This window comes from Trematomus bernacchii, unplaced genomic scaffold (assembly GCF_902827165.1).
Source record: "Trematomus bernacchii unplaced genomic scaffold, fTreBer1.1, whole genome shotgun sequence".
Lineage (NCBI taxonomy): Eukaryota > Metazoa > Chordata > Actinopteri > Perciformes > Nototheniidae > Trematomus > Trematomus bernacchii.
In genome coordinates this window covers 3237491-3261952 of record NW_022987582.1, presented here as the reverse complement: position 1 = coordinate 3261952, position 24462 = coordinate 3237491, and the positions used below count along the sequence as shown (strand labels likewise).

Sequence of the window (24462 nt, the reverse complement as noted above, 5' to 3'; positions counted from 1 at the left end):
TGTGTTTTCCCTCCACTGTGATTGTCGACTCCGCCCTAATTGTCTGCACCTGTTCCCCCTTAGCCTGCCTATATATAGATTGGGGGTGTTTCTCAATCGCGAGTAAAGCTGCTTCAGAGCCACTATTTCAAGCATACTACGTCATTGAGTGCCGCCGAAGTACTGTTCCAATCTCCAGTATACTTGGAAATCTACCGAGCCCGGCGTACTCCGTTTGGAGAAATATCGAGTCTGCACATGAGTAGACTTCGCGGTCTTAAAATCCCCACAATGCTTTGCGCACGGACCAATTTCCCCAAATCTGTGGCGGAAGATGTAATGCGGGGCCTCTCATATGACGCACACCTGCACACTTGCTAGCGTGTTCCACACTTCGTTTTCCGAATGCCAGGAAGTATTCTTGACTCGCTTCTGAAGCAAGATTCTCGGCAGACATGTGCTACCAAGCAAGCGTACTCGCGATTGAGAAACACCCTCTGTCTCCCTTGTCTTGTTGCCAGTTCGTTTCGTCCCATGTGCCTGACTGCCAGCGTGAAGTCCATGTTTTTTCTGCTAAGAGCTAAGAACCGAGTTTTGGAATTAATTTTATCCTTTGCATTTTTGATACTATGTTAACCTTTTCCTCGAAAGAGTGTTTTTTGTTACCTTAACCTGTTACCGCTACGGAGAGCTCACAGTGCTACTTTTTTCAAAAAAAGACTTTCTTTTGTACTTTGTTTGTCGAGTCATGCTTTTGGGTTCATACTGGTTTGCCTAGCCGTGACAAACATTTAGTCAGAGGCCTCCTGTTATCTAGCATCTAACAGAATTATCTGCACACAATCTGCAATCTCTTACACCCTCTCGCTTTGTGTTATCCTCCTATTACCAAATAACTGCTGCTGATCTTAGTCTTGATTTCATTTCTGTGTGTGTGTGTGTGTGTGTGTGTGTGTGTGTGTGTGTGTGTGTGTGTGTGTGTGTGTGTGTGTGTGTGAGTGTGTGTGTGTGTGTGTGTGTGTGTGTGTGTGTGTGTGTGTGTGTGATTTCCCGGTCAAAGAATGTAGATCTACCACAGAAAAGTTATAAAACAGTGTAGTTGAAATTCATGATTTTCACTCGTGTTTATTTTAAAACAGCAAAGCACCCACATAACCAGATGGAATTGTGGGTAAGGACAATTAGCACGGACCAAATGTTTACCCAGAATAGAAAAATGTACACTTTGGTAATATTTTATTTGTATAAAAAAACACACTTATATGGTTGTAATAACTTCATCTGATTCTTAAGATTTTCTAAAAACTAAAGATAGTTAAAGAACTCACACAATAAGCTTAAAATAGTTATAAAGTCTTAACTATGCAACTGACAGAAATGTAGGTTAAATTATAAAACTCGTACTTTTCTTTACAATTTCCTGACTTACAGTAGTCATTGTTTTGTTAAGCTAGTAGAGGTATATTAATATACATGTTATTAAACACAAAGCAACTGTACCATACAAATATGAATAATGCCTGATATAAAATCATTGGGTGACTATCAAAAGTAATATCTTAAGAAAAAGGACTAACAGAAGTCGAGAAATGCAGTTTAAATGTGACAGATGATTGTTTGACATAATGAGTACAAGTGAATACATTAGACAATTAATAATAGCAACACATAGGCCAAAAGTAAAACATGTTTGTGTGTATCTCTGTGTGTGTGTTTGCGTGTGTGTGCCTGTAGCAACATGGAGACAACCTGTAACACAAGATTCCAACCTATTCCCGTAACTATCCACAATTATCACAATTACCACATTGTGCTCTGAACATACCTTGAGTGTTTGCACATTTTCTTGGCATCATGATCTTAAAACAGTTTTACTGGAAATGTCTTGTCAAAGTTCAGTAAAGTTGTAATAAGATATGTTTATATTTTGGTTAGAAAAATGCAAATAAAAGGACAACAAATCAAGACACAGTACATACGTTTATATTAGAAAAGTCTTGTTCCTACATTAGGAATATATATAGTATCCAAAAGCCACTACTCTTAATATTTAGCCATTGAACTTCCCCAATCACATTGCTGCTGATACAACCAATAACTAAAACATGTACTGTACAATGAATAAAAAAAAATGGGACAAACAAATTAAAGGTCCCCTATTATACTGTTTTTCATCAATATATTATAGCTCTCAGATATATATAAACCTGTCTCTGAGGTGTTTGGCTCCAAACACCAAACAGATCATGCATTGTAGCATCCCATAATCCCCTCTGTTTCAGTCCTGTTTCAAAAGTGCTGATTCTCTGTCTATTACTTCAGATGAAAATAAGGAGCCACTCCCCACGCCCCTCTGAGAGATATTTGGTAAAAAAGAACACAATGGTGCTCTAGGAGGAGATTCAGGTGATAAGGTGGGCGGGGGTTACCTTGGTTGGTTATTGGCTAATGGTTACACAAGCCAAAACATCGTTATGACATCATAAATTGGCCAAAATCTAATCAGCTCATTTTCAGACAGGTTTTTATATAAATGGATCAGGACAAAAAGAGAGCTAATCTTCTTTCCTGAAACTTTCAGAATCTCTTTACACAGAGGGGACGCATGTTTGTGTATAAAAGACATGAAAAAGTGGATTTTGCATAATTGGTCCCCTTTATGAAAAAATTCAAGAACACATTTAGGAAAATCTCCTTGAAAGAACAAAAGTGAGGCCGACATAAATATGACTTTGAAAAGGGAGGAAGACACCGTTGCTTCTATACCCAGTGAAAGTCATTACCTTGCTGACACTGATGTGTGTGTGTGTGTGTGTGTGTGTGTGTGTGTGGAGTTAATGCTCTTTTATCAACCATATAACATTGAATTACCTCCAGTTGGAGCTCTTTAGTTACTACGTAAAAGTAACTGGAGGTTTATGTAACACATGTGATCATTTAAATATATATATCAAGACAAAATAATTCAGGGAAATAAAGCAGTTCACAACAGATTACAGAAAACACCCATGCACACTAAGCAAGACAAATAAGCAAAACGGAGGAGTGCACTAGGTAGCACACAATGAACAGCTGGGTGCTTGGTGACTTCAAACTCAGTAGGGACAACTTGTGGGCAGGTGCAGCATAGCAGGAGTGGAATAAGAGGAAAAGTTAATAGGTAACACAGAAATGAATCAGGTGATATGCAGAGGACGCAAACTAGGAGGATGGAGCAGCTGTCTCCATGACAGAGTCTGGTGCTGCAAGAGAAATATGCAGCGCCTTTTTTTGACCAAAGCAGAACATTTAGTCAGAGGCCTCCTGTTATCTAGCATCTAACAGCATTATCTGCACACAATCTGCAATCTCTTACACCCTCTCGCTTGGTATTATCCTCCTATTACCAAAGAACTGCTGTTGATCTTAGTCTTGATTTCATTTCCTGCCGTGTGTGTGTGTGTGTGTGTGTGTGTGTGTGTGTGTGTGTGTGTGTGTGTGTGTGTGTGTGTGTGTGTGTGTGTGTGTGTGTGTGTGTGTGTGTGTGTGTGTGTTAGATTAGATACATATTCCAACATTTCCCGGTCAAAGAATGTAGATGTACCACAGAAAAGTTATAAAACAGTGTTGTTGAAATTCCTCATGTTTATTTTAAAACAGCAAAGCAACCCTGCACCCACATAAACAGGTGACATTGTGGAGAATGATCACGGACCACATTTTATGAAGAAATTACCCAGAATTGTAAAATGTACACTTACTATATATTATTTTTATGGTATACAAAAACACACTTATATGGTTGTACTAACTCCATCCGATTCTTAAGATTTTCGAACAACTAAAGATAGTTAAAAAAAATCACACAATAAGCTTAAAAATGGTCAAAGAGTTATAAAGTCTTACCTATGCAAACGACATACATAGACATTTAGTTTAGATAATCTGTGGTGTTTATAAAACTCATATTTTCCTGACATTGTTTTGTTAAGCTTTGGTAGTACAGGTATATTATTATTATTATTATTATTATTATTATTATTATTATTATTAAACACAAAACAACTCTACAACTGTACTATACAAATATGAATAATGCCTGATATAAAATCATTTGGTGACGATCGATAAACCTTTGTTTTATGTATTCAAAGTTCATTTGAATGCATTGATGTTATTCTCTCTTAAGTGAATGTATTTTCATATTGTTTATTCACTTTCTATGCATAAGGTTTAATAGCAGGTCTCAACCTTTTGTTTGTCTTCTATCAGCACTCTTCCGATGATCTGGAACTCCAGCTCGTTCCAGTTGAGCACGTTCCCTGGGGGGAAGTTTAGATGATGCACGTAGTTCTGGATCTCGCAGGGGGAGAGGACGTGGTCCCACATGTGGACATCAGACATCATGCCAACAAAAGACTGAGCAATGTCAAACCCTCCACCATGGGAATCCTGGTCCTGTGAAATGAAAAAAAATGTGAGCCAACAGCTTTGTTCTGCAATGCTAGGTTTTTATGATGTATTCTCTATAGTTTAAACAGATACAACACATCACAAGATAGGGATGAGTTGACATTTGTGGGAATGTATTTGCTGACCTTCGAGTTGGATGAGAAAAGCTTTATTAACCTATTGTATGACTATGGTGTTATTCCTCTTATATAACTCTATGCAAAAAAAGCTAGTCAGCACATTTCCCATAATGCAGAAACATTCCTGTGCTTTAAACTTTACCTGGCCTAAAACAATTATAATGTGCCCACTGATGCTGGATCCAGCGCTCATGAATCTCCTAGATGAGGGCTGTCCGTCTAACCACATCTGAAACAGTCCAGATCCAGAGTCCCAGGTGGAACAAAGTGAGTGCCAAGTATTCAGTTTGTAGTCCTGCCCTATGAAGTCCATTTTTGTATTCCTGATCCACATTTCAAACTCATCAGTTGCAGCTAGCTTATATATCCCAAAATCATTGTCAGCGGAAGGTGTGGACAAAGAGAAAAGGGTGATGTCTCTACGGAGATCTGAAAAGGACCTGTAGGCAAAACAAAGACATTATCACACATGATGATTCCCATCAGAGACACAGTATGTTCCTTTCGTTGTCATTTCATATTGAACACTACCTGAAACAGACGGTTACAGCACTCAGAACCTGTCTTGATGTTGTCAGCCTCACATGAGCTGAGTTAGTTTCTTGCGGGAAGGTAAACATTTGACCTGACAGATCTTTATAAAAGAGAGATATTTAAAATCAGTATATGAAAGTAGGATCAGCAAAAAGACATTCAGTTGACAAATTGGATCTGAATGTTTCATAAAAAGATGTTTAGTGAAGTTGAAGCCAACAATCAAATCACTTGAGTAATGTTGAATTTGCGTAATTTCTTTTATGACAAACGCATTAGATGTATTCCTATTGACCTACTGGTAAGTTACTCATATGATCGATATATGTTGCCTAATTGTTGCTATTCATATAAATCTTATATTTGATTAATCCTAGTCAATTAGATTAAATATGTTGTACATACCCAAAAAGTAAGTAACAAAAAGCCTAAATATAACAACTCCTGTACTCAAGATCCACTTGCATGTATCTTTCTTGTGATATTTTACTTTGGTTTTCTCTTTTTTAAATGAAGATGAAATGTTCACCTTGAGGAGTGGCAGCACAGGCTGTGACCATCAGCAGTAGAAGATACAACGCCATCTAAGACAAAGACAAACAAAACAACATGCTGAAACTTAATGCAATAATAATAATGATAATAATGATAATTCAGTCATGTTTAAATTCTCTATTGTGCATTGTTTGTCATGCTTTGATCTTACCTTGAATCCTGTGTCAGAGTGATTTGTGCAACACCGTACTGACTTGTGAGTTTTATACTTTTGTTGGCTTCCTTATGGTGGTTGTTAATTTCATGTTTTTTCTTTCATCCTTCCTTGTTAGTAATTTATGGTGTTCATAAGGCATATTATACTAAAAAAATAGACTTTGAACCGCTTAATCACAACCTAAAATCAAAAACAAACAAGAGAAGAAAAAACAGTAAAGAACACAGCCATGAAAATAAACACCTTATCTCACTTTATAGTACAACGATGACAGAATGCTCACATGGACTACATATATGTATTATCATATCATATCTCTAATACAAATCGTATCGTGTACATTATTTCATTTTAATATAATACACATATAATAAATGTACATTTCATTCTGTTTAAGGATAACTGGACATTTTTGTAAAACTTTTGCGATATTGACTTTCTCTCTCGTCTCAATTTGTGTTAATCAATTTATTTTAGTTGTTCAGTTGTTGAACGTAACCTTTTTTGGTATTCTATAATCGTTTTCTCACCTATTTCATTAGCTTTTATGAGTGCTTCTTCCTTATTTTGGTTCTTATCTTGATGTTTTTTCTTTTATGCTTCCTTGTAGGCAATTTATGGTGTTCATGCGGCATATTATACTTATCAAAATAGACTTTGAGCTGCTTAGTCACAACTACAAATCAAAAACAAACAAGAGAAGAAAAACCAGTAAAGAACACAGCCATGAAAATGTGTACACATATTCATGGTGTTGAGACATTACATCCCATAACTTTGATGACCTGCTGGCTTTTTTCCTGTAGCGTCAAACAGGTTTATATTTGTGGTTGAGTGAAATTACATAAATAGACATAAAAAGTCCAAGCAACATGATTTATAATCTTTAAGTTCCAACAACAGAGGACTCTACTGACAGTAACGCCTTCTCTCACTTTATAGTACAACAAGGACAGACTCAATGATCTTTATAGTGTACATTATTCATATATTAATATATTACACATACCGTATAATCAATGTGCATTTCATTCTGTTTAAGGATAATTGTGCACCTTCTGTAAACTTTTAGCGATTATTTACTTGACATGCCCTAAAATAGTTTACTGTCAATGTCAATTGTGATTCAGTATATTTTACGTGAGTTAACATTATAGTTAACATTAACATTATTGACTTAGTCTCTATGTCTCTAGTCTCAGTTTATTGTTGCATTCATTTTATATTTGTATTTGCTATAAAGTTGAGTTTTGTACCTAACCTTTTTAGTTTTTGTAATACTTTTTTATTTGCTTTAAGAGTATTGTTTTTTTTAAGTATTTGTATATTGTCATTATACTTCAGTTTATGAGTAAATACATGCATGAATCAGATGATGGAGATGCAGAGGACGCAAACTGGATGGTGCAGCAAGAGAAATATGCAACGCCTTTTTTTGACCAAAGCAGAACATTTAGTCAGAGGCCTCCTGTTATCTAGCATCTAACAGCATTATCTGCACACAATCTGCAATCTCTTACACCCTCTCGCTTTGTGTTATCCTCCTATTACCAAAGAACTGCTGTTGATCTTAGTCTTGATTTCATTTCCTGCTGTGAGTGTGTGTGTGTGTGTGTGTGTGTGTGTGTGTGTGTGTGTGTGTGTGTGTGTGTGTGTGTGTGTGTGTGTGTGTGTGTGTGTGTGTGTGTGTGTGTGTGTGTGTGTGTGTGTGTGTGTTAGATTAGATACATATTCCAACATTTCCCGGTCAAAGAATGTAGATCTACCACAGAAAAGTTATAAAACAGTGTTGTTGAAATTCCTCATGTTTATTTTAAAACAGCAAAGCAACCCTGCACCCACATAAACAGGTGACATTGTGGAGAATGATCACGGACCACATTTTATGAAGAAATTACCCAGAATTGTAAAATGTACACTTACTATATATTATTTTTATGGTATACAAAAACACACTTATATGGTTGTAATAACTCCATCCGATTCTTAAGATTTTCGAACAACTAAAGATAGTTAAAAAAAATCACACAATAAGCTTAAAAATGGTCAAAGAGTTATAAAGTCTTACCTATGCAAACGACATACATAGACATTTAGTTTAGATAATCTGTGGTGTTTATAAAACTCATATTTTCCTGACATTGTTTTGTTAAGCTTTGGTAGTACAGGTATATTATTATTATTATTATTATTATTATTAAACACAAAACAACTCTACAACTGTACTATACAAATATGAATAATGCCTGATATAAAATAAATAATAATAATTTGGTGACTATCTATAAACCTTTGTTTTATGTATTCAAAGTTCATTTGAATGCATTGATGTTATTCTCTCTTAAGTGAATGTATTTTCATATTGTTTATTGACTTTCTATGCATAAGGTTTAATAGCAGGTCTCGACTTTTTGTTTATCTTCTATCAGCACTCTTCCGATGATCTGGAACTCCAGCTCGTACCAGTTGAGCACGTTCCCTGGGGGGAAGTTTAGATGATGCACGTAGTTCTGGATCTCGCAGGGGGAGAGGACGTGGTCCCACATGTGGACATCAGACATCATGCCAACAAAAGACTGAGCAATGTCAAACCCTCCACCATGGGAATCCTGGTCCTGTGAAATAAAAAAAAATGTGAGCCAACAGCTTTGTTCTGCAATGCTAGGTTTTTATTATTTACTGTATAGTTTAAACAGATACAACACATCACAAGATAGGGATGAGTTGACATTTGTGGGAATGTATTTGCTGACCTTCGAGTTGGATGAGAAAAGCTTTATTAACCTATTGTATGACTATGGTGTTATTCCTCTTATATAACTCTATGCAAAAAAAGCTAGTCAGCACATTTCCCATAATGCAGAAACATTCCTGTAAGTGCTTTAAACTTTACCTGGCCTAAAACAATTATAATGGGCCCACTGATGCTGGATCCAGCGCTCATGAATCTCCTAGATGAGGGCTGTCCGTCTAACCACATCTGAGACAGTCCAGATCCAGAGTCCCAGGTGGAACAAAGTGAGTGCCAAGTATTCAGTTTGTAGTCCTGCCCTATGAAGTCCATGTGTGTATTCCTGATCCACATGCTAAACTCATCAGTTGCAGCTAGCTTAAAAATTGCAAAATCATTGGCAGTGGAAGGTGTGGACAAAGAGAAAAAGGCGATGAATCTACGGAGATCTGAAAAGGACCTGTAGGCAAAACAAAGACATCATCACACATGATGATTCCCATCAGAGACACAGTATGTTCCTTTCTTTGTCATTTCATATTGAACACTACCTGAAACAGAGGGTTACAGCACTCAGAACCTGTCTTGATGTTGTCAGCCTCACATGAGCTGAGTTAGTTTATTTCGGGAAGGTAAACATTTGACCTGACAGATCTTTATAAAAGAGAGATATTTAAAATCAGTATATGAAAGTAGGATCAGCAAAAAACATTCAGTTGACAAATTGGATCTGAATGTTTCATAAAAAGATGTTTAGTGAAGTTGAAGCCAACAATCAATTGTTGAATTTGCGGGTTTTTTTTATGACAAACGCATTAGATGTATTCTTATTGACCTACTGGTAACTTACTCATATGATTGATATATGTTGCCTAATTGTTGCTATTAATGTAAATCTTATATTTGATTAATCCTAGTCAATTAGATTAAATATGTTGTACATACCCAAAAAGTAAGTAACAAAAAGTCTAAAGATAACAAACTCCTGTACTCAAGATCCACTTGCATGTATCTTTCTTGTGATGTTTTACTTTGGTTTTCTCTTTTTTAAATGAAGATGAAATGTTCACCTTGAGGAGTGGCAGCACAGGCTGTGAGCATCAGCAGTAGAAGATACAACGCCATCTAAGACAAAGACGAACAAAACAACATGCTGAAACTTAATGCAATAATAATAATGATAATAATGATAATTCAGTCATGTTTAAATTCTCTATTGTGCATTGTTTGTCATGCTTTGATCTTACCTTGAATCCTGTGTCAGAGTGATTTTTGCAACACTGTACTGACTTGTGAGTTTTATACTTTTGTCTGCTTCCTTAAACTGTTGGGGAAATATTTTCCAAAGTCCATAACTTTGACCCAGTTTATCAGTTCATACTGTCCTGACTGAGCACACACACCTGTAACCTTGGCTGCTGTGCTCGTGACTTGTGATGTGAATTCTCCGGCCGATACTCTGAATAAACCCATCAGTGTTTGACATCAAAAGCTCCAACTCTCACCGTGACTGCAACTTTGCAGATTACAGATTGATCAAATCACCACTGTGAATTGTTATACCTTAGCTGGATCTCTTATGATCCTAAGTTTAAAATGCTTTTGACTAGTTATTGCCTTGAAGTAAATCTTTAAGCTGCAAGCTGGTTTTGATTTTATAGTTTGATAAATGAGATTAACTAATGGTTAAAGGCACTTTGGGATTTTAGTAAAACAATCCAGTTTTCTGGAAATAACTTAAATGATTTTCGTTTTTTCTCCTACAAAGATACTTATAGTTACACTTTAATGGATGCAAAACTTTATAACTTGGTAAAATATTCATTAATTTGTAATGAATTGAGATTCTTAAAGAATCAAACTCTAAATGGAGAGTTTGTGATTTTAACACTGTTTCGATGAAACAATACCGTTTTGATAACTTGACTTGACTAACATTACTTTTTTAAATATATGTTTTGTTAGATGACTTTACTGATTTTTTCTTTTTTTTCTTCCTTGCTTTTGTTTGTGTTACTAGGATACTTTTAGATACACTTTGAAGTGTGCAACACTTTACAACTGATAGAATAGTACTTTGTAAGGAATTCGTTTTCTTGGTAGAATATAAAGTACTTTTGTAAGGAATTGGGTTTCTTAACAATCCTGCTCCACCATTAAATCACTTAATCTGCTACTTCCAGGCAAAAGCTTTTAAAACTTGCATCGTGTATTAAGTCATGTCTTGGCAAAAATGAGAGTCCTGGGTGCTTTAAAACATTTCTTAGAACATTTTGATATATTCAAACACATAATGAACTGCAATGACTCACTGCTGCATCAAATTGATTTTACACTGTTGGGAGGACAAAACTGTGAGACTCTCAGACCCTTTTGTTGTCAATCTAATTAGCCTGTCCTCATTTTAACTAAAGTAATTTAACCTAAGTGGAGCCAACCTAAGGAGTGGGCCCTACAGTCTGGGACTAGCTTACTTTTTAACATTCTACTCAAAGGGCCCGTAAATATTATCTCAGCCAATATGCTATATTAAAATATCATTTAAAAAATTAAATTAAACTCATTTCATGTTGAAATGATCAAGGAAAAGCCTGTCAATGTTATGTTAACACAAACAAAAGTTCTGTTTTATATGTTGAAATATAATTTAAAAAACAACGATATAGTATTTTCAAGTCTTACTTTAGTATGGTAAAATTAAGAATAAGTCACATTAAAGTTTGTCATGATTTTCCGTAAAAAAGTCAAGTATAGTTTGTCAAAAGAATATGAAAAAATCATTTTGTAGAGGAGCATGTTGAAAATCTCAGTGTTTAACTGAACACATCTACATGTGATAACACCTCGAACAAAGGGGTAATTAGCATACAAAGGGGGGTCACTAGCATCAGTGGGGGAAAGATGCTACGGAAATGAACTTTGAGGAGGGGGAACTTGTAAGAATTTCCAAGGCGAGAGGGTCTTTGATAAAAAAAAAAATATGAACAGAGTTATACCGACTAATTATTTACGGCGTCCGAACGCATACCTCGTCAACCATCTGTTTACAAACTCAAAGATTATGATGGAGAAGAGATCAAGGGGACTTTTTTATGAGAAAGAGTTAAAAAAGTGAAGGTAGTACTTTTTTCTGAACAGATTTTCTTTAAGACTGTGACTCTTAAAGGCATTTTCTAGTAAGACAATCCAGTTTTCTGGAAATAACTTGAATGATTTTTGTTTTTTCTCCTACAAAGATACTTATAGTTACACTTTAATTGATGCAAAACTTTATAACTTGGTCAAATATTCATTAATTTATAATGAAATTAGTTTCTTAAAGAATCAAACTCTAAATGGAGAATTTGTGATTTTAACACTGTTTCGATGAAACAATGCGGTTTTGATAACTTGACTTGACTAACATAACTTTTTTTTTTTTTAAATATATGTTTTTAGATGCTTTACTTTGATTTCTTTCATGTTATTTTAACACAACATTACTTTTTTCATATTTTTCAACATACTGTGATATTTGTTTTTTTCTCTCCTTTTTTCCATTATATTTTTGAAAAACTACACAGTGATTTTTATCAAAATACACCATGCAACTAATACATTATACAATATTACGACTTTTTGCGATATTTTCAACACAATATACTTATACCTTTTTCTGTAGGGCTTCAGGATATTTGGCATGTCATGCATAAAAACCGGTGTCATCTTTCCTGAAACTGACGTGCTGTCCGTTTTACAAACAAGTTATCTTTCTGCTTCTTCACCCTCTGAATTTTCCTCCCCCGTCCCTATTCCTTCAGCCATCACAACAACAATCAAGTCAGATCTGTGAAATTAAACACCTCTCCCCAAAGCGTGACTTCCCTATTGAGGGAGTGGGGCAGTAGGGCCTAACCCGATTGGCCTAATATACTAACATGCAGAACGTATGGTATGTTTGAAAAAAGACTAACCATCTATCCAGTTCAAGCTGTCTTTAAGATGCGACATCGCGCTCTGACTTTTTCCGTAAAATCGTGACAAACTATTACTTATTCTTACATTTGACCTCTTGCTGCTTGGTTGAAAATGATAGATGAAAAAGCTACAACGCTTAAAGAACTTTCTAAAAACTCTCAATTCTACAGATGAATCCCCACAATCAACGCAACAAGTCCGCCCCCCACTCAGCAAATCATCTAAAACGAAGGACCCCACTAAGACGACCGTGGAAAACTAGCCAGGGATCTGAGAAAAACCAAGTCTCCCCCGCGAGTTGCAGCCAGGAACAAACTCCTGTCTCCTATCATCACCACCATTGTGGACACCCACATATTGCAGTACTACTGCTGCTGATGTTACTCCTGGGGCCAAGACGTCTCTGTTTATGAACATAGTGAAATCGGAGTTGGTTGATATTCTGGAGAGGGTGCTGCATCGGTACAGAGAAAAAATCTGCAATGGATGCCGAGTCAGTCACCCCGGCCAGAGGCAACACGATTGTCTGAATGACATTCCAGAATATTTCTTCAGAAACAATTACAACGCGTTAATGAAAAGTCTTTGGCTCGCCGACTTCATTACAGTGAATGACCAGAGTCTTAATGATAAAAAACAAAACATTTACACGGCTGAATGGAGGATCCAAGGCGCTTCGGAGGCTTTTCTGTACAATCTCAAAAACTGCAGACGCCTCAAGGAGAGACTTGAAAAGATCCATGCCGAGCTGGATGGATAGGAAGAAGACTAATAACCAGCGGTTGATTGAAGCCGGGGATTTTTTTTTTTTTCGATACTTTGACTTTTCTTTAAAGTAAAATAAAAAATGGGTAACTACTATGGAAAACAATCTGTATATATCTATCAGAATGCAGTCAATACCTGTTTAATAAGTGTGTTGTTGATGACGATTGAAAACAGAATGAATAGTGATCCCCGTGTAAACAGAACGGCTGAAGTTTGTAAACTAGAAGACATTTTGGATATCGTTCATTCTGGCAGTACTATTCCGGGTCATTGGGAAACGATTGTAAACGAAACTTTTAAAGTGGTACTGGAATCTTCATTTTCCGAAACATTCTGTAACATTACTGAAGAAATGAAACAAACACCAAAAGTGTATCATGTGCTCGCATTGTATGCTCTGTTTGTAGATGTAATGCATCTTTGTGTCAAAAACAGCATACACATGAATACTTTGGCCGAAGTGCAAAAACTCCATTATAATATTTCCCTTCATCTGGGGGATTCTGTGCTGGAGAAGATCATGGGGATGTTGCAATCAGTATACATGTATTACTGCTTCCTATGGGGTGAAAACAATAAATTGTAAATATGAAATTCTGCAAATAATAAAAAGTGTTTTTACATTTTTAAAAAACTGTTGTCTTCAAATCATAGTATAGTATTTCCTACATATCATTTTTAAAAAAAGAGTCACAGTATAGAATGTCTGAACATTTATTTTTAAAAGTACTAGTATAGTATGTTAAAAGTATCGTGAAAAAAGACCAAGTATAGTATGTAGTTAAGAATTATATTATATATTTTGTCTGCAATGTCAGTATAGGATCTAAAAAAAAAACAAAAAAAAAAAACAAAAAAAAATGAGAGAAAGTCATAGTATAGTTTGACAAAAAGATCTTGAAAAAGTCATGACATTGTGTGTTGAAATGGTTTTGAATAAACACATCAGTATTTTTAAAAAGTAAAATGGTATCAAGTGCATCAGACAACTCAAATTACTCAATTTGAACCATATTATAAATAAGTAAAGAATGGTCATAGTATATAACAGGGCTGTTTAATAGTTTTCGGCGTTTCAGTGTTTTAGTGTTTTCAGTGTTTCAGTGTTTCAGGGTTTTGTGTGTCAGTGTTTCAGTGTTTCAGTGTTTGTGTGTCAGTGTGTCAGTGTGTCAGTGGTTCAGTGTTTTGTGTGTCAGTGTTTCAGTGTTTTGTGTTTTTGTGTTTCAGTGTTTTGTGCTTCTGTGTTTTTGTGTGTCAATGTTTTCAGTGTTTCAGTATTTCAGTGTTTCAGTGTTTTGTGTGTCAATGTGTCAGTATGTCAGTGTTTCAGTGTTTCAGTTTTCAGTGTTTCAGTGTTTCAGTGTTTTGTGTGTCAGTGTTTCAGTGTGTCAGTGTTTTGTGTGTCAGTGTTTCAATGTTTCAGTGTTTCAGTGTTTTGTGCTTCTGTGTTTTTTTGTGTGTCAGTGTTTTCAGTGTTTTCAGTATTTCAGTGTTTCAGTGTTTTTGTGTTTTGTGTGTCAGTGTGGCAGTGTTTCAGTTTTCAGTGTTTTGTGTGTCAGTGTTTCAGTGTGTCAGTGTTTTGTGTGTCAGTGTTTTTGTGTTTCTGTGTTTCTGTGTTTTTGTGTGTCAGTGTTTTCAGTGTTTCAGTATTTCAGTGTTTTGTGTTTCAGTGTTTCAGTGTTTTGTGTGTCAATGGGTCAGTGTTTTGTGTGTCAGTGTTTCAATGTTTCAGTGTTTCAGTGTTTTGTGCTTCTGTGTTTTTTGTGTGTCAGTGTTTTCAGTGTTTTCAGTATTTCAGTGTTTCAGTGTTTTTGTGTTTTGTGTGTCAGTGTGGCAGTGTTTCAGTTTTCAGTGTTTTGTGTTTTTTGTGTGTCAGTGTTTTCAGTGTTTTCAGTATTTCAGTGTTTCAGTGTTTTTGTGTTTCGTCTGTCAATGTGGCAGTGTTTCAGTTTTCAGTGTTTTGTGTGTCAGTGTTTTCAGTGTTTCAGTCAGGACGAGAGAAAAACATTTTTAAAAAAAAACGTATCTTTGAGGTGGCTATAGCATCTGATGCAATTCTAAAAGATAGTCAGATTCCTAAAAAGTTACAAACGGATGCTGGAAACATTTGTTTCTTCATCATCAAAACACTGACACACAAAAACACAGAAACACAGAAACACAAAAACACTGACACACAAAACACTGACACACTGAAACACTGACACACAAAACACTGAAAACTGAAACACTGCCACACTGACACACAAAACACAAAAACACTGAAACACTGAAATACTGAAAACACTGAAAACACTGACACACAAAAAAACACAGAAGCACAAAACACTGAAACACTGAAACATTGAAACACTGACACACAAAACACTGACACACTGAAACACTGACACACAAAACACTGAAACACTGAAACACTGAAAACTGAAACACTGAAACACTGACATACTGACACATTGACACACAAAACACTGAAACACTGAAATACTGAAACACTGAAAACATTGACACACAAAAACACAGAAGCACAAAACACTGAAACACAAAAACACAAAACACTGAAACACTGACACACAAAACACTGAACCACTGACACACTGACACACTGACACACAAACACTGAAACACTGACACACAAACCCTGAAACACTGAAACACTGAAAACACTAAAACACTGAAACGCCGAAAACTATTAAACAGCCCTGTTATATACTATGACCATTCTTTACTTATTTATAATATGGTTCAAATTGAGTAATTTGAGTTGTCTGATGCACTTGATACCATTTTACTTTTTAAAAATACTGATGTGTTTATTCAAAACCATTTCAACACACAATGTCATGACTTTTTCAAGATCTTTTTGTCAAACTATACTATGACTTTCTCTCATTTTTTTTTGTTTTTTTTTTTTGTTTTTTTTTGAGATCCTATACTGACATTGCAGACAAAATATATAATATAATTCTTAACTACATACTATACTTGGTCTTTTTTCACGATACTTTTAACATACTATACTAGTACTTTTAAAAATAAATGTTCAGACATTCTATACTGTGACTCTTTTTTTAAAAATGATATGTAGGAAATACTATACTATGATTTGAAGACAACAGTTTTTTAAAAATGTAAAAACACTTTTTATTATTTGCAGAATTTCATATTTACAATTTATTGTTTTCACCCCATAGGAAGCAGTAATACATGTATACTGATTGCAACATCCCCATGATCTTCTCCAGCACAGAATCCCCCAGATGAAGGGAAATATTATAATGGAGTTTTTGCACTTCGGCCAAAGTATTCATGTGTATGCTGTTTTTGACACAAAGATGCATTACATCTACAAACAGAGCATACAATGCGAGCACATGATACACTTTTGGTGTTTGTTTCATTTCTTCGGTAATGTTACAGAATGTTTCGGAAAATGAAGATTCCAGTACCACTTTAAAAGTTTCGTTTACAATCGTTTCCCAATGACCCGGAATAGTACTGCCAGAATGAACGATATCCAAAATGTCTTCTAGTTTACAAACTTCAGCCGTTCTGTTTACACGGGGATCACTATTCATTCTGTTTTCAATCGTCATCAACAACACACTTATTAAACAGGTATTGACTGCATTCTGATAGATATATACAGATTGTTTTCCATAGTAGTTACCCATTTTTTATTTTACTTTAAAGAAAAGTCAAAGTATCGAAAAAAAAAAAAATCCCCGGCTTCAATCAACCGCTGGTTATTAGTCTTCTTCCTATCCATCCAGCTCGGCATGGATCTTTTCAAGTCTCTCCTTGAGGCGTCTGCAGTTTTTGAGATTGTACAGAAAAGCCTCCGAAGCGCCTTGGATCCTCCATTCAGCCGTGTAAATGTTTTGTTTTTTATCATTAAGACTCTGGTCATTCACTGTAATGAAGTCGGCGAGCCAAAGACTTTTCATTAACGCGTTGTAATTGTTTCTGAAGAAATATTCTGGAATGTCATTCAGACAATCGTGTTGCCTCTGGCCGGGGTGACTGACTCGGCATCCATTGCAGATTTTTTCTCTGTACCGATGCAGCACCCTCTCCAGAATATCAACCAACTCCGATTTCACTATGTTCATAAACAGAGACGTCTTGGCCCCAGGAGTAACATCAGCAGCAGTAGTACTGCAATATGTGGGTGTCCACAATGGTGGTGATGATAGGAGACAGGAGTTTGTTCCTGGCTGCAACTCGCGGGGGAGACTTGGTTTTTCTCAGATCCCTGGCTAGTTTTCCACGGTCGTCTTAGTGGGGTCCTTCGTTTTAGATGATTTGCTGAGTGGGGGGCGGACTTGTTGCGTTGATTGTGGGGATTCATCTGTAGAATTGAGAGTTTTTAGAAAGTTCTTTAAGCGTTGTAGCTTTTTCATCTATCATTTTCAACCAAGCAGCAAGAGGTCAAATGTAAGAATAAGTAATAGTTTGTCACGATTTTACGGAAAAAGTCAGAGCGCGATGTCGCATCTTAAAGACAGCTTGAACTGGATAGATGGTTAGTCTTTTTTCAAACATACCATACGTTCTGCATGTTAGTATATTAGGCCAATCGGGTTAGGCCCTACTGCCCCACTCCCTCAATAGGGAAGTCACGCTTTGGGGAGAGGTGTTTAATTTCACAGATCTGACTTGATTGTTGTTGTGATGGCTGAAGGAATAGGGACGGGGGAGGAAAATTCAGAGGGTGAAGAAGCAGAAAGATAACTTGTTTGTAAAACGGACAGCACGTCAGTTTCAGGAAAGATGACACCGGTTTTTATGCATGACATGCCAAATATCCTGAAGCCCTACAGAAAAAGGTATAAGTATATTGTGTTGAAAATATCGCAAAAAGTCGTAATATTGTATAATGTATTAGTTGCATGGTGTATTTTGATAAAAATCACTGTGTAGTTTTTCAAAAATATAATGGAAAAAAGGAGAGAAAAAAACAAATATCACAGTATGTTGAAAAATATGAAAAAAGTAATGTTGTGTTAAAATAACATGAAAGAAATCAAAGTAAAGCATCTAAAAACATATATTTAAAAAAAAAAAAAGTTATGTTAGTCAAGTCAAGTTATCAAAACCGCATTGTTTCATCGAAACAGTGTTAAAATCACAAATTCTCCATTTAGAGTTTGATTCTTTAAGAAACTAATTTCATTATAAATTAATGAATATTTGACCAAGTTATAAAGTTTTGCATCAATTAAAGTGTAACTATAAGTATCTTTGTAGGAGAAAAAACAAAAATCATTCAAGTTATTTCCAGAAAACTAGATTGTCTTACTAGAAAATGCCTTTAAGAGTCACAGTCTTAAAGAAAATCTGTTCAGAAAAAAGTACTACCTTCACTTTTTTAACTCTTTCTCATAAAAAAGTCCCCTTGATCTCTTCTCCATCATAATCTTTGAGTTTGTAAACAGATGGTTGACGAGGTATGCGTTCGGACGCCGTAAATAATTAGTCGGTATAACTCTGTTCATATTTTTTTTTTTATCAAAGACCCTCTCGCCTTGGAAATTCTTACAAGTTCCCCCTCCTCAAAGTTCATTTCCGTAGCATCTTTCCCCCACTGATGCTAGTGACCCCCCTTTGTATGCTAATTACCCCTTTGTTCGAGGTGTTATCACATGTAGATGTGTTCAGTTAAACACTGAGATTTTCAACATGCTCCTCTACAAAATGATTTTTTCATATTCTTTTGACAAACTATACTTGACTTTTTTACGGAAAATCATGACAAACTTTAATGTGACTTATTCTTAATTTTACCATACTAAAGTAAGACTTGAAAATACTATATCGTTGTTTTGTAAATTATATTTCAACATATAAAACAGAACTTTTGTTTGTGTTAACATAACATTGACAGGCTTTTCCTTGATCATTTCAACATGAAATGAGTTTAATTTAATTTTTTAAATGATATTTTAATATAGCATATTGGCTGAGATAATATTTACGGGCCCTTTGAGTAGAATGTTAAAAAGTAAGCTAGTCCCAGACTGTAGGGCCCACTCCTTAGGTTGGCTCCACTTAGGTTAAATTACTTTAGTTAAAATGAGGACAGGCTAATTAGATTGACAACAAAAGGGTCTGAGAGTCTCACAGTTTTGTCCTCCCAACAGTGTAAAATCAATTTGATGCAGCAGTGAGTCATTGCAGTTCATTATGTGTTTGAATATATCAAAATGTTCTAAGAAATGTTTTAAAGCACCCAGGACTCTCATTTTTGCCAAGACATGACTTAATACACGATGCAAGTTTTAAAAGCTTTTGCCTGGAAGTAGCAGATTAAGTGATTTAATGGTGGAGCAGGATTGTTAAGAAACCCAATTCCTTACAAAAGTACTTTATATTCTACCAAGAAAACGAATTCCTTACAAAGTACTATTCTATCAGTTGTAAAGTGTTGCACACTTCAAAGTGTATCTAAAAGTATCCTAGTAACACAAACAAAAGCAAGGAAGAAAAAAAAGAAAAAATCAGTAAAGTCATCTAACAAAACATATATTTAAAAAAGTAATGTTAGTCAAGTCAAGTTATCAAAACGGTATTGTTTCATCGAAACAGTGTTAAAATCACAAACTCTCCATTTAGAGTTTGATTCTTTAAGAATCTCAATTCATTACAAATTAATGAATATTTTACCAAGTTATAAAGTTTTGCATCCATTAAAGTGTAACTATAAGTATCTTTGTAGGAGAAAAAACGAAAATCATTTAAGTTATTTCCAGAAAACTGGATTGTTTTACTAAAATCCCAAAGTGCCTTTAAGAGTCACAGTCTTAAAGAAAATCTGTTCGTCTTAGTGGGGGTCCTTAGTTTTGGATGATTTGCTAATTGGGGTGGGACTTATTGCGTTGAATGTCTGTATATTCAAAATATAATGGAAAAAGGAGAGAAAAAAACAAATATCACAGTATGTTGAAAAATATGAAAAAAGTAATGTGTTAAAATAACATGAAAGAAATCAAAAGTAAAGCATCTAAAAACATATATTTAAAAAAAGTAATGTTAGTCAAGTCAAGTTATCAAAAACTGCATTGTTTCATCGAAACAGTGTTAAAAATCATAAACTCTCCATTAGAGTTTGATTCTTGAAGAAAACTCAATTCGTTACAAATGAATGAATATTTTACCAAGTTATGAAGTTTTCCATACATAAACGTATATCTTACAGTTCCTTTGTGAGAGAATTACGCACAAATCTGTCATATCAAAACATTCTATTGCAGTATTTTATCTGTTTTATGTGCACTGTTGGAGGAGCCTGTGACCTATGTTTTTCATTGACATATCTACACTGTAGCTAATGGGCATATGCCATAAAGCCTTGAAACTTGAAAACTTAAAATGATCAGAAACTGCATTGTCTCACTGAAAACAGCTCTAAAGAAAACCCAATTCCATACAAAGTACTTAACTTTCTACCAGTTGTAAAGTGTTGCTCACTTCAAAAGTGTATCTAAAAAGTATCTTAGTAACAAAAACAAAAGCATTAATGTTAACAACATCTCAAAGGGCGGACTCCTGAGTTCCGTAATGCCCCCCTAACATGACACTTAGATTATTTTCATCATCCAGGGCTCAACCCAAGTAAATGTAGCCTCATGTAACTTCATATAGGGATTCATTAATAGTTGTGTGAAGTAATTAAACATTACAAAATACAATATCAGGGGGTCATTAACATATTTTAAATTATTATTTTCCTCTCAGAGAGACTTTGTTGTAGTTAATAAAGTAATTAAACATTAGTTCACAAGCCATACAACTTAAGAGAACATCCTTAGTTAACACAAATCATATTAAAAAACTAATCTAATTTAGAGAGGACAATAAAAGTTTTAGGTGACTTAGTGAATGAGAATTAACGGCTGTTAGGAAAATCAGGAGGTGACAGGCAGGGGGGAGGGGATGGGGTGTTAGGGGGTGTGAGGGGAGACAGTCTCACACATCCAGACTCCATTTTTCATGAAGAGCCTCAGACGGAGGGTCTGAACCCGGCACAGATACTGCACCCGTTTCTTGACTGGCGCTCGCGACGGATGGCGGTAAGTTGTCACAGGCGTCTCGCTGATTAAACCCATATCGATGCGTCTCTTTGCCATTTTCGTTTTTGAAAGTTTAGGTGACTTGGTGAGTGGCTTTTTATCTAGTTTGCACGGATTTATTTTTCATCTAACTCCACCCTCCACCTCTATCTTCTGACATCACGGCAAAAGGAAGGGGGAAGGGGTGAGAGGGGGTAGAGGTGAGAGGAGGACGGGGTGCGAGACAGTCTCACACAACTTCAAAGAGACTACCTTAACACTAATTACAAACACTGATCAAAGGACATACATCAAAGGGCTAATTAGATTGACATCAAAGGCTTATAACACACCGGTACACACACACACCTACATGTTATAACACCTCCCACCTTACATCAAAGGACAGACATCAAAGGGTCTAATTAGATTAGACAACAAAGGATCTACTACAATGGGGAGTTCACACCTACATGTTACAAACACCTCACCCCTCACATCAAAGGATAGACATCAAAGGGTAATTAGATTAGACAACAAAGGGGGCAGACATCAAAGGCTAATTAGATTATACAACACAGGATCTACTACAACAGGGGATATCACACCTACATGTCACAAACACCTCACCCCTCACATCAAAGGATAGACAACAAAGGGATCAGACATCAAAGGCTAATTAGATTACACAACAAAGGATCTACTACAATGGGGGAATATCACACCTACATGTGATAACACCTCGAACAAAGGGGCTCATTAACATAATTAGGGGGCGGGACTTAGCATAAGTAGTAGTACTGATAGGGCAGGTGTGACCTGTCACTTTTTATGCATACTAATGTGATTGAAGGGGCATTTGTAATACTACTGACTACATCTATTATCATATCATATCTCTAATACAAATCGTATTGTGTACATTATTTAATTTTAATATAATACACATATAATAAATGTACATTTCATTCTGTTTAAGGATAACTGAACATTTTTGTAAAACCTTTTCCGATATTGACTTTCTCTCTCGTCTCAATTTGTGTTAATCAATTTATTTTAGTTGTTCAGTTCTTGAACGTAACCTTTTTTGGTATTCTATAATCTTTCTCACTTATTTGATTAGCTTTTATGAGTGCTTCTTCCTTATTCTGGTTCTTATCTTCATGTTTTTTTCTTTTATGCTTCCTTGTAAGCAATTCATGGTGTTCATACGGCATATTATACTTATCAAAATAGACTTTGAGCTGCTTAGTCACAACTACAAATCAAAAACAAACAAGAAAAGAAAGAACAGTGAAGAACACAGCCATGAAAATGTGTACACATATTCATGGTGTTGAGACATTACATCCCATAACTTTGATGACCTGCTGGCTTTTTTCCTGTAGCGTCAAACAGGTTTATATTTGTGGTTGAGTGAAATTACATGAATAGACATAAAAAGTCCAAGCAACATGATTTATAATCTTTAAGTTCCAACAACAGAGGACTCTACTGACAGTAACGCCTTCTTTCACTTTATAGTACAACAAGGACAGACTCAATGATCTTTATAGTGTACATTATTCATATATTAATATATTACACATACCGTATAATCAATGTGCATTTCATTCTGTTTAAGGATAATTCTGCACCTTCTGTAAACTTTTAGCGATTATTTACTTGACATGCCCTAAAATAGTTTACCGTCAATGTCAATTGTGATTCAGTATATTTTACGTGAGTTAACATTATAGTTAACATTAACATTATTGACTTAGTCTCTATGTCTCTAGTCTCAGTTTATTGTTGCATTCATTTTATATTTGTATTTGCTATAAAGTTGAGTTTTGTACCTAACATTTTTTTTTTAATACTTTTTTATTTGCTTTAAGAGTATTGTTTTTTTAAAGTATTTATATATTGTCATTATACTTCAGTTTATGAGTAAATACATGCAAAGCTCTCACTACTCCCACTCCTAAACCAAGAGTATTCATGCATTTAATTACAAAGACACATGGACAAGCAGAAAACCAATTATTTCCAGCTATAACTATTATTATTTAATTTCTTGTGACTCTTGTGGAGTGGTATACATATTGTATGTGTCAGTTTTAATCAATTTAGATCGGTAAATTACTGATAAAAGTTTCCAATTCATGTAGAGAAACAGCAGTCAACTGCAGAGGAATTAACTACACGTTAATTGCACACTGTGATAATTGTTGCCCTACATTTCATCAGGAACCTCCTAGTTTAAAGGTAGGGTAGGTAAGTTTGAGAAACCGGCAAGAGATACACTTTTTGTTATATTCCATGAAATGCTCTTAACATCCCGATAGCAATGAATATCTTAAGTGCTTTGACAAAAAATCCATAACAAAATGTCATCTGTGGAAGCCGTAGTACTGTAAAAAGCACGACCAATCATTTTAGCCGGCCCGGCTAAAATAACTGGATGGCCTACCTGCCTGTCAGCCTTCCATCTGTGCACAGACTTATCTCGTGCCCTCATCGGTCATGTGCGCGTTCGTGTGTGTTGGAGGAGGGGCTCTGTAAGGAAGTGGCAGATCTTTTCCAGCTGTGTATTTTCAAATTATAGCGCACTCGAGCTGGTTTCTTCAAAATTACATACCCCACCTTTAACACAAGAGACTCTTTAGAGTTAATATGCAGAACAAAATACTAAATTGATTCAACAGGAGAATCAAAAGTAGTGTATTCATTACAACAGCTAATGGGCATCCTAATTTGATGAGGAAATGGTTGTTGTTTTAATTCTACTAATGATTTGAAGAGGCTCAATCTCTGTCGGTTTCTTCTCAAGAACCATGGGACAGATTAGCAGTTTTACAAGTTGAGAGACTGCCGATATCTCTCTGCATAGAATAACTTGCATGAACAATCAGAAGTCCATGGGAGAGTGTGTTTGATTTACTAACAAAGAACTGGGAGAACTGATAAAACACGGAGGAAATGTAAGATTTTAGGAAAAGGCCTATTACATATAAAGGAGTTACTACAAGGTATTGCTGTCTGATTGAATGAACATGTTTATACTATTATAACATTTTAAAAAACCAACTATTTTAATTAAAGCTTTATTTATCACTTGATGGCCAGTAGGGGGCAAATGACCTTTCAAACCAAGCGGCAAACTCTGGGGAAGAGCCGGGA

The 24462-nt window shown here is 35.4% G+C and overlaps 1 protein-coding gene and 1 pseudogene across 1 annotated transcript; both read right to left on the bottom strand.

Annotated features, from left to right (window-relative positions):
• Positions 1-4057: 4057 nt before the first annotated feature.
• On the bottom strand, positions 4058-5841 carry LOC117480238 (serum amyloid P-component-like). The gene is made up of 5 exons (XM_034127493.1): positions 5791-5841; positions 5614-5668; positions 5082-5184; positions 4693-4990; positions 4058-4416 (listed from the first exon to the last, which is right to left on the bottom strand). The coding sequence occupies exons 2-5, from the start codon at positions 5666-5668 to the stop codon at positions 4192-4194; spliced, it is 681 nt and encodes a 226-aa protein (XP_033983384.1). The 5' UTR covers positions 5791-5841; the 3' UTR covers positions 4058-4191.
• Positions 5842-8000: 2159 nt separating this feature from the next.
• On the bottom strand, positions 8001-9652 carry LOC117480252 (annotated as a pseudogene).
• Between the last annotated feature and the right edge of the window lie 14810 nt (positions 9653-24462).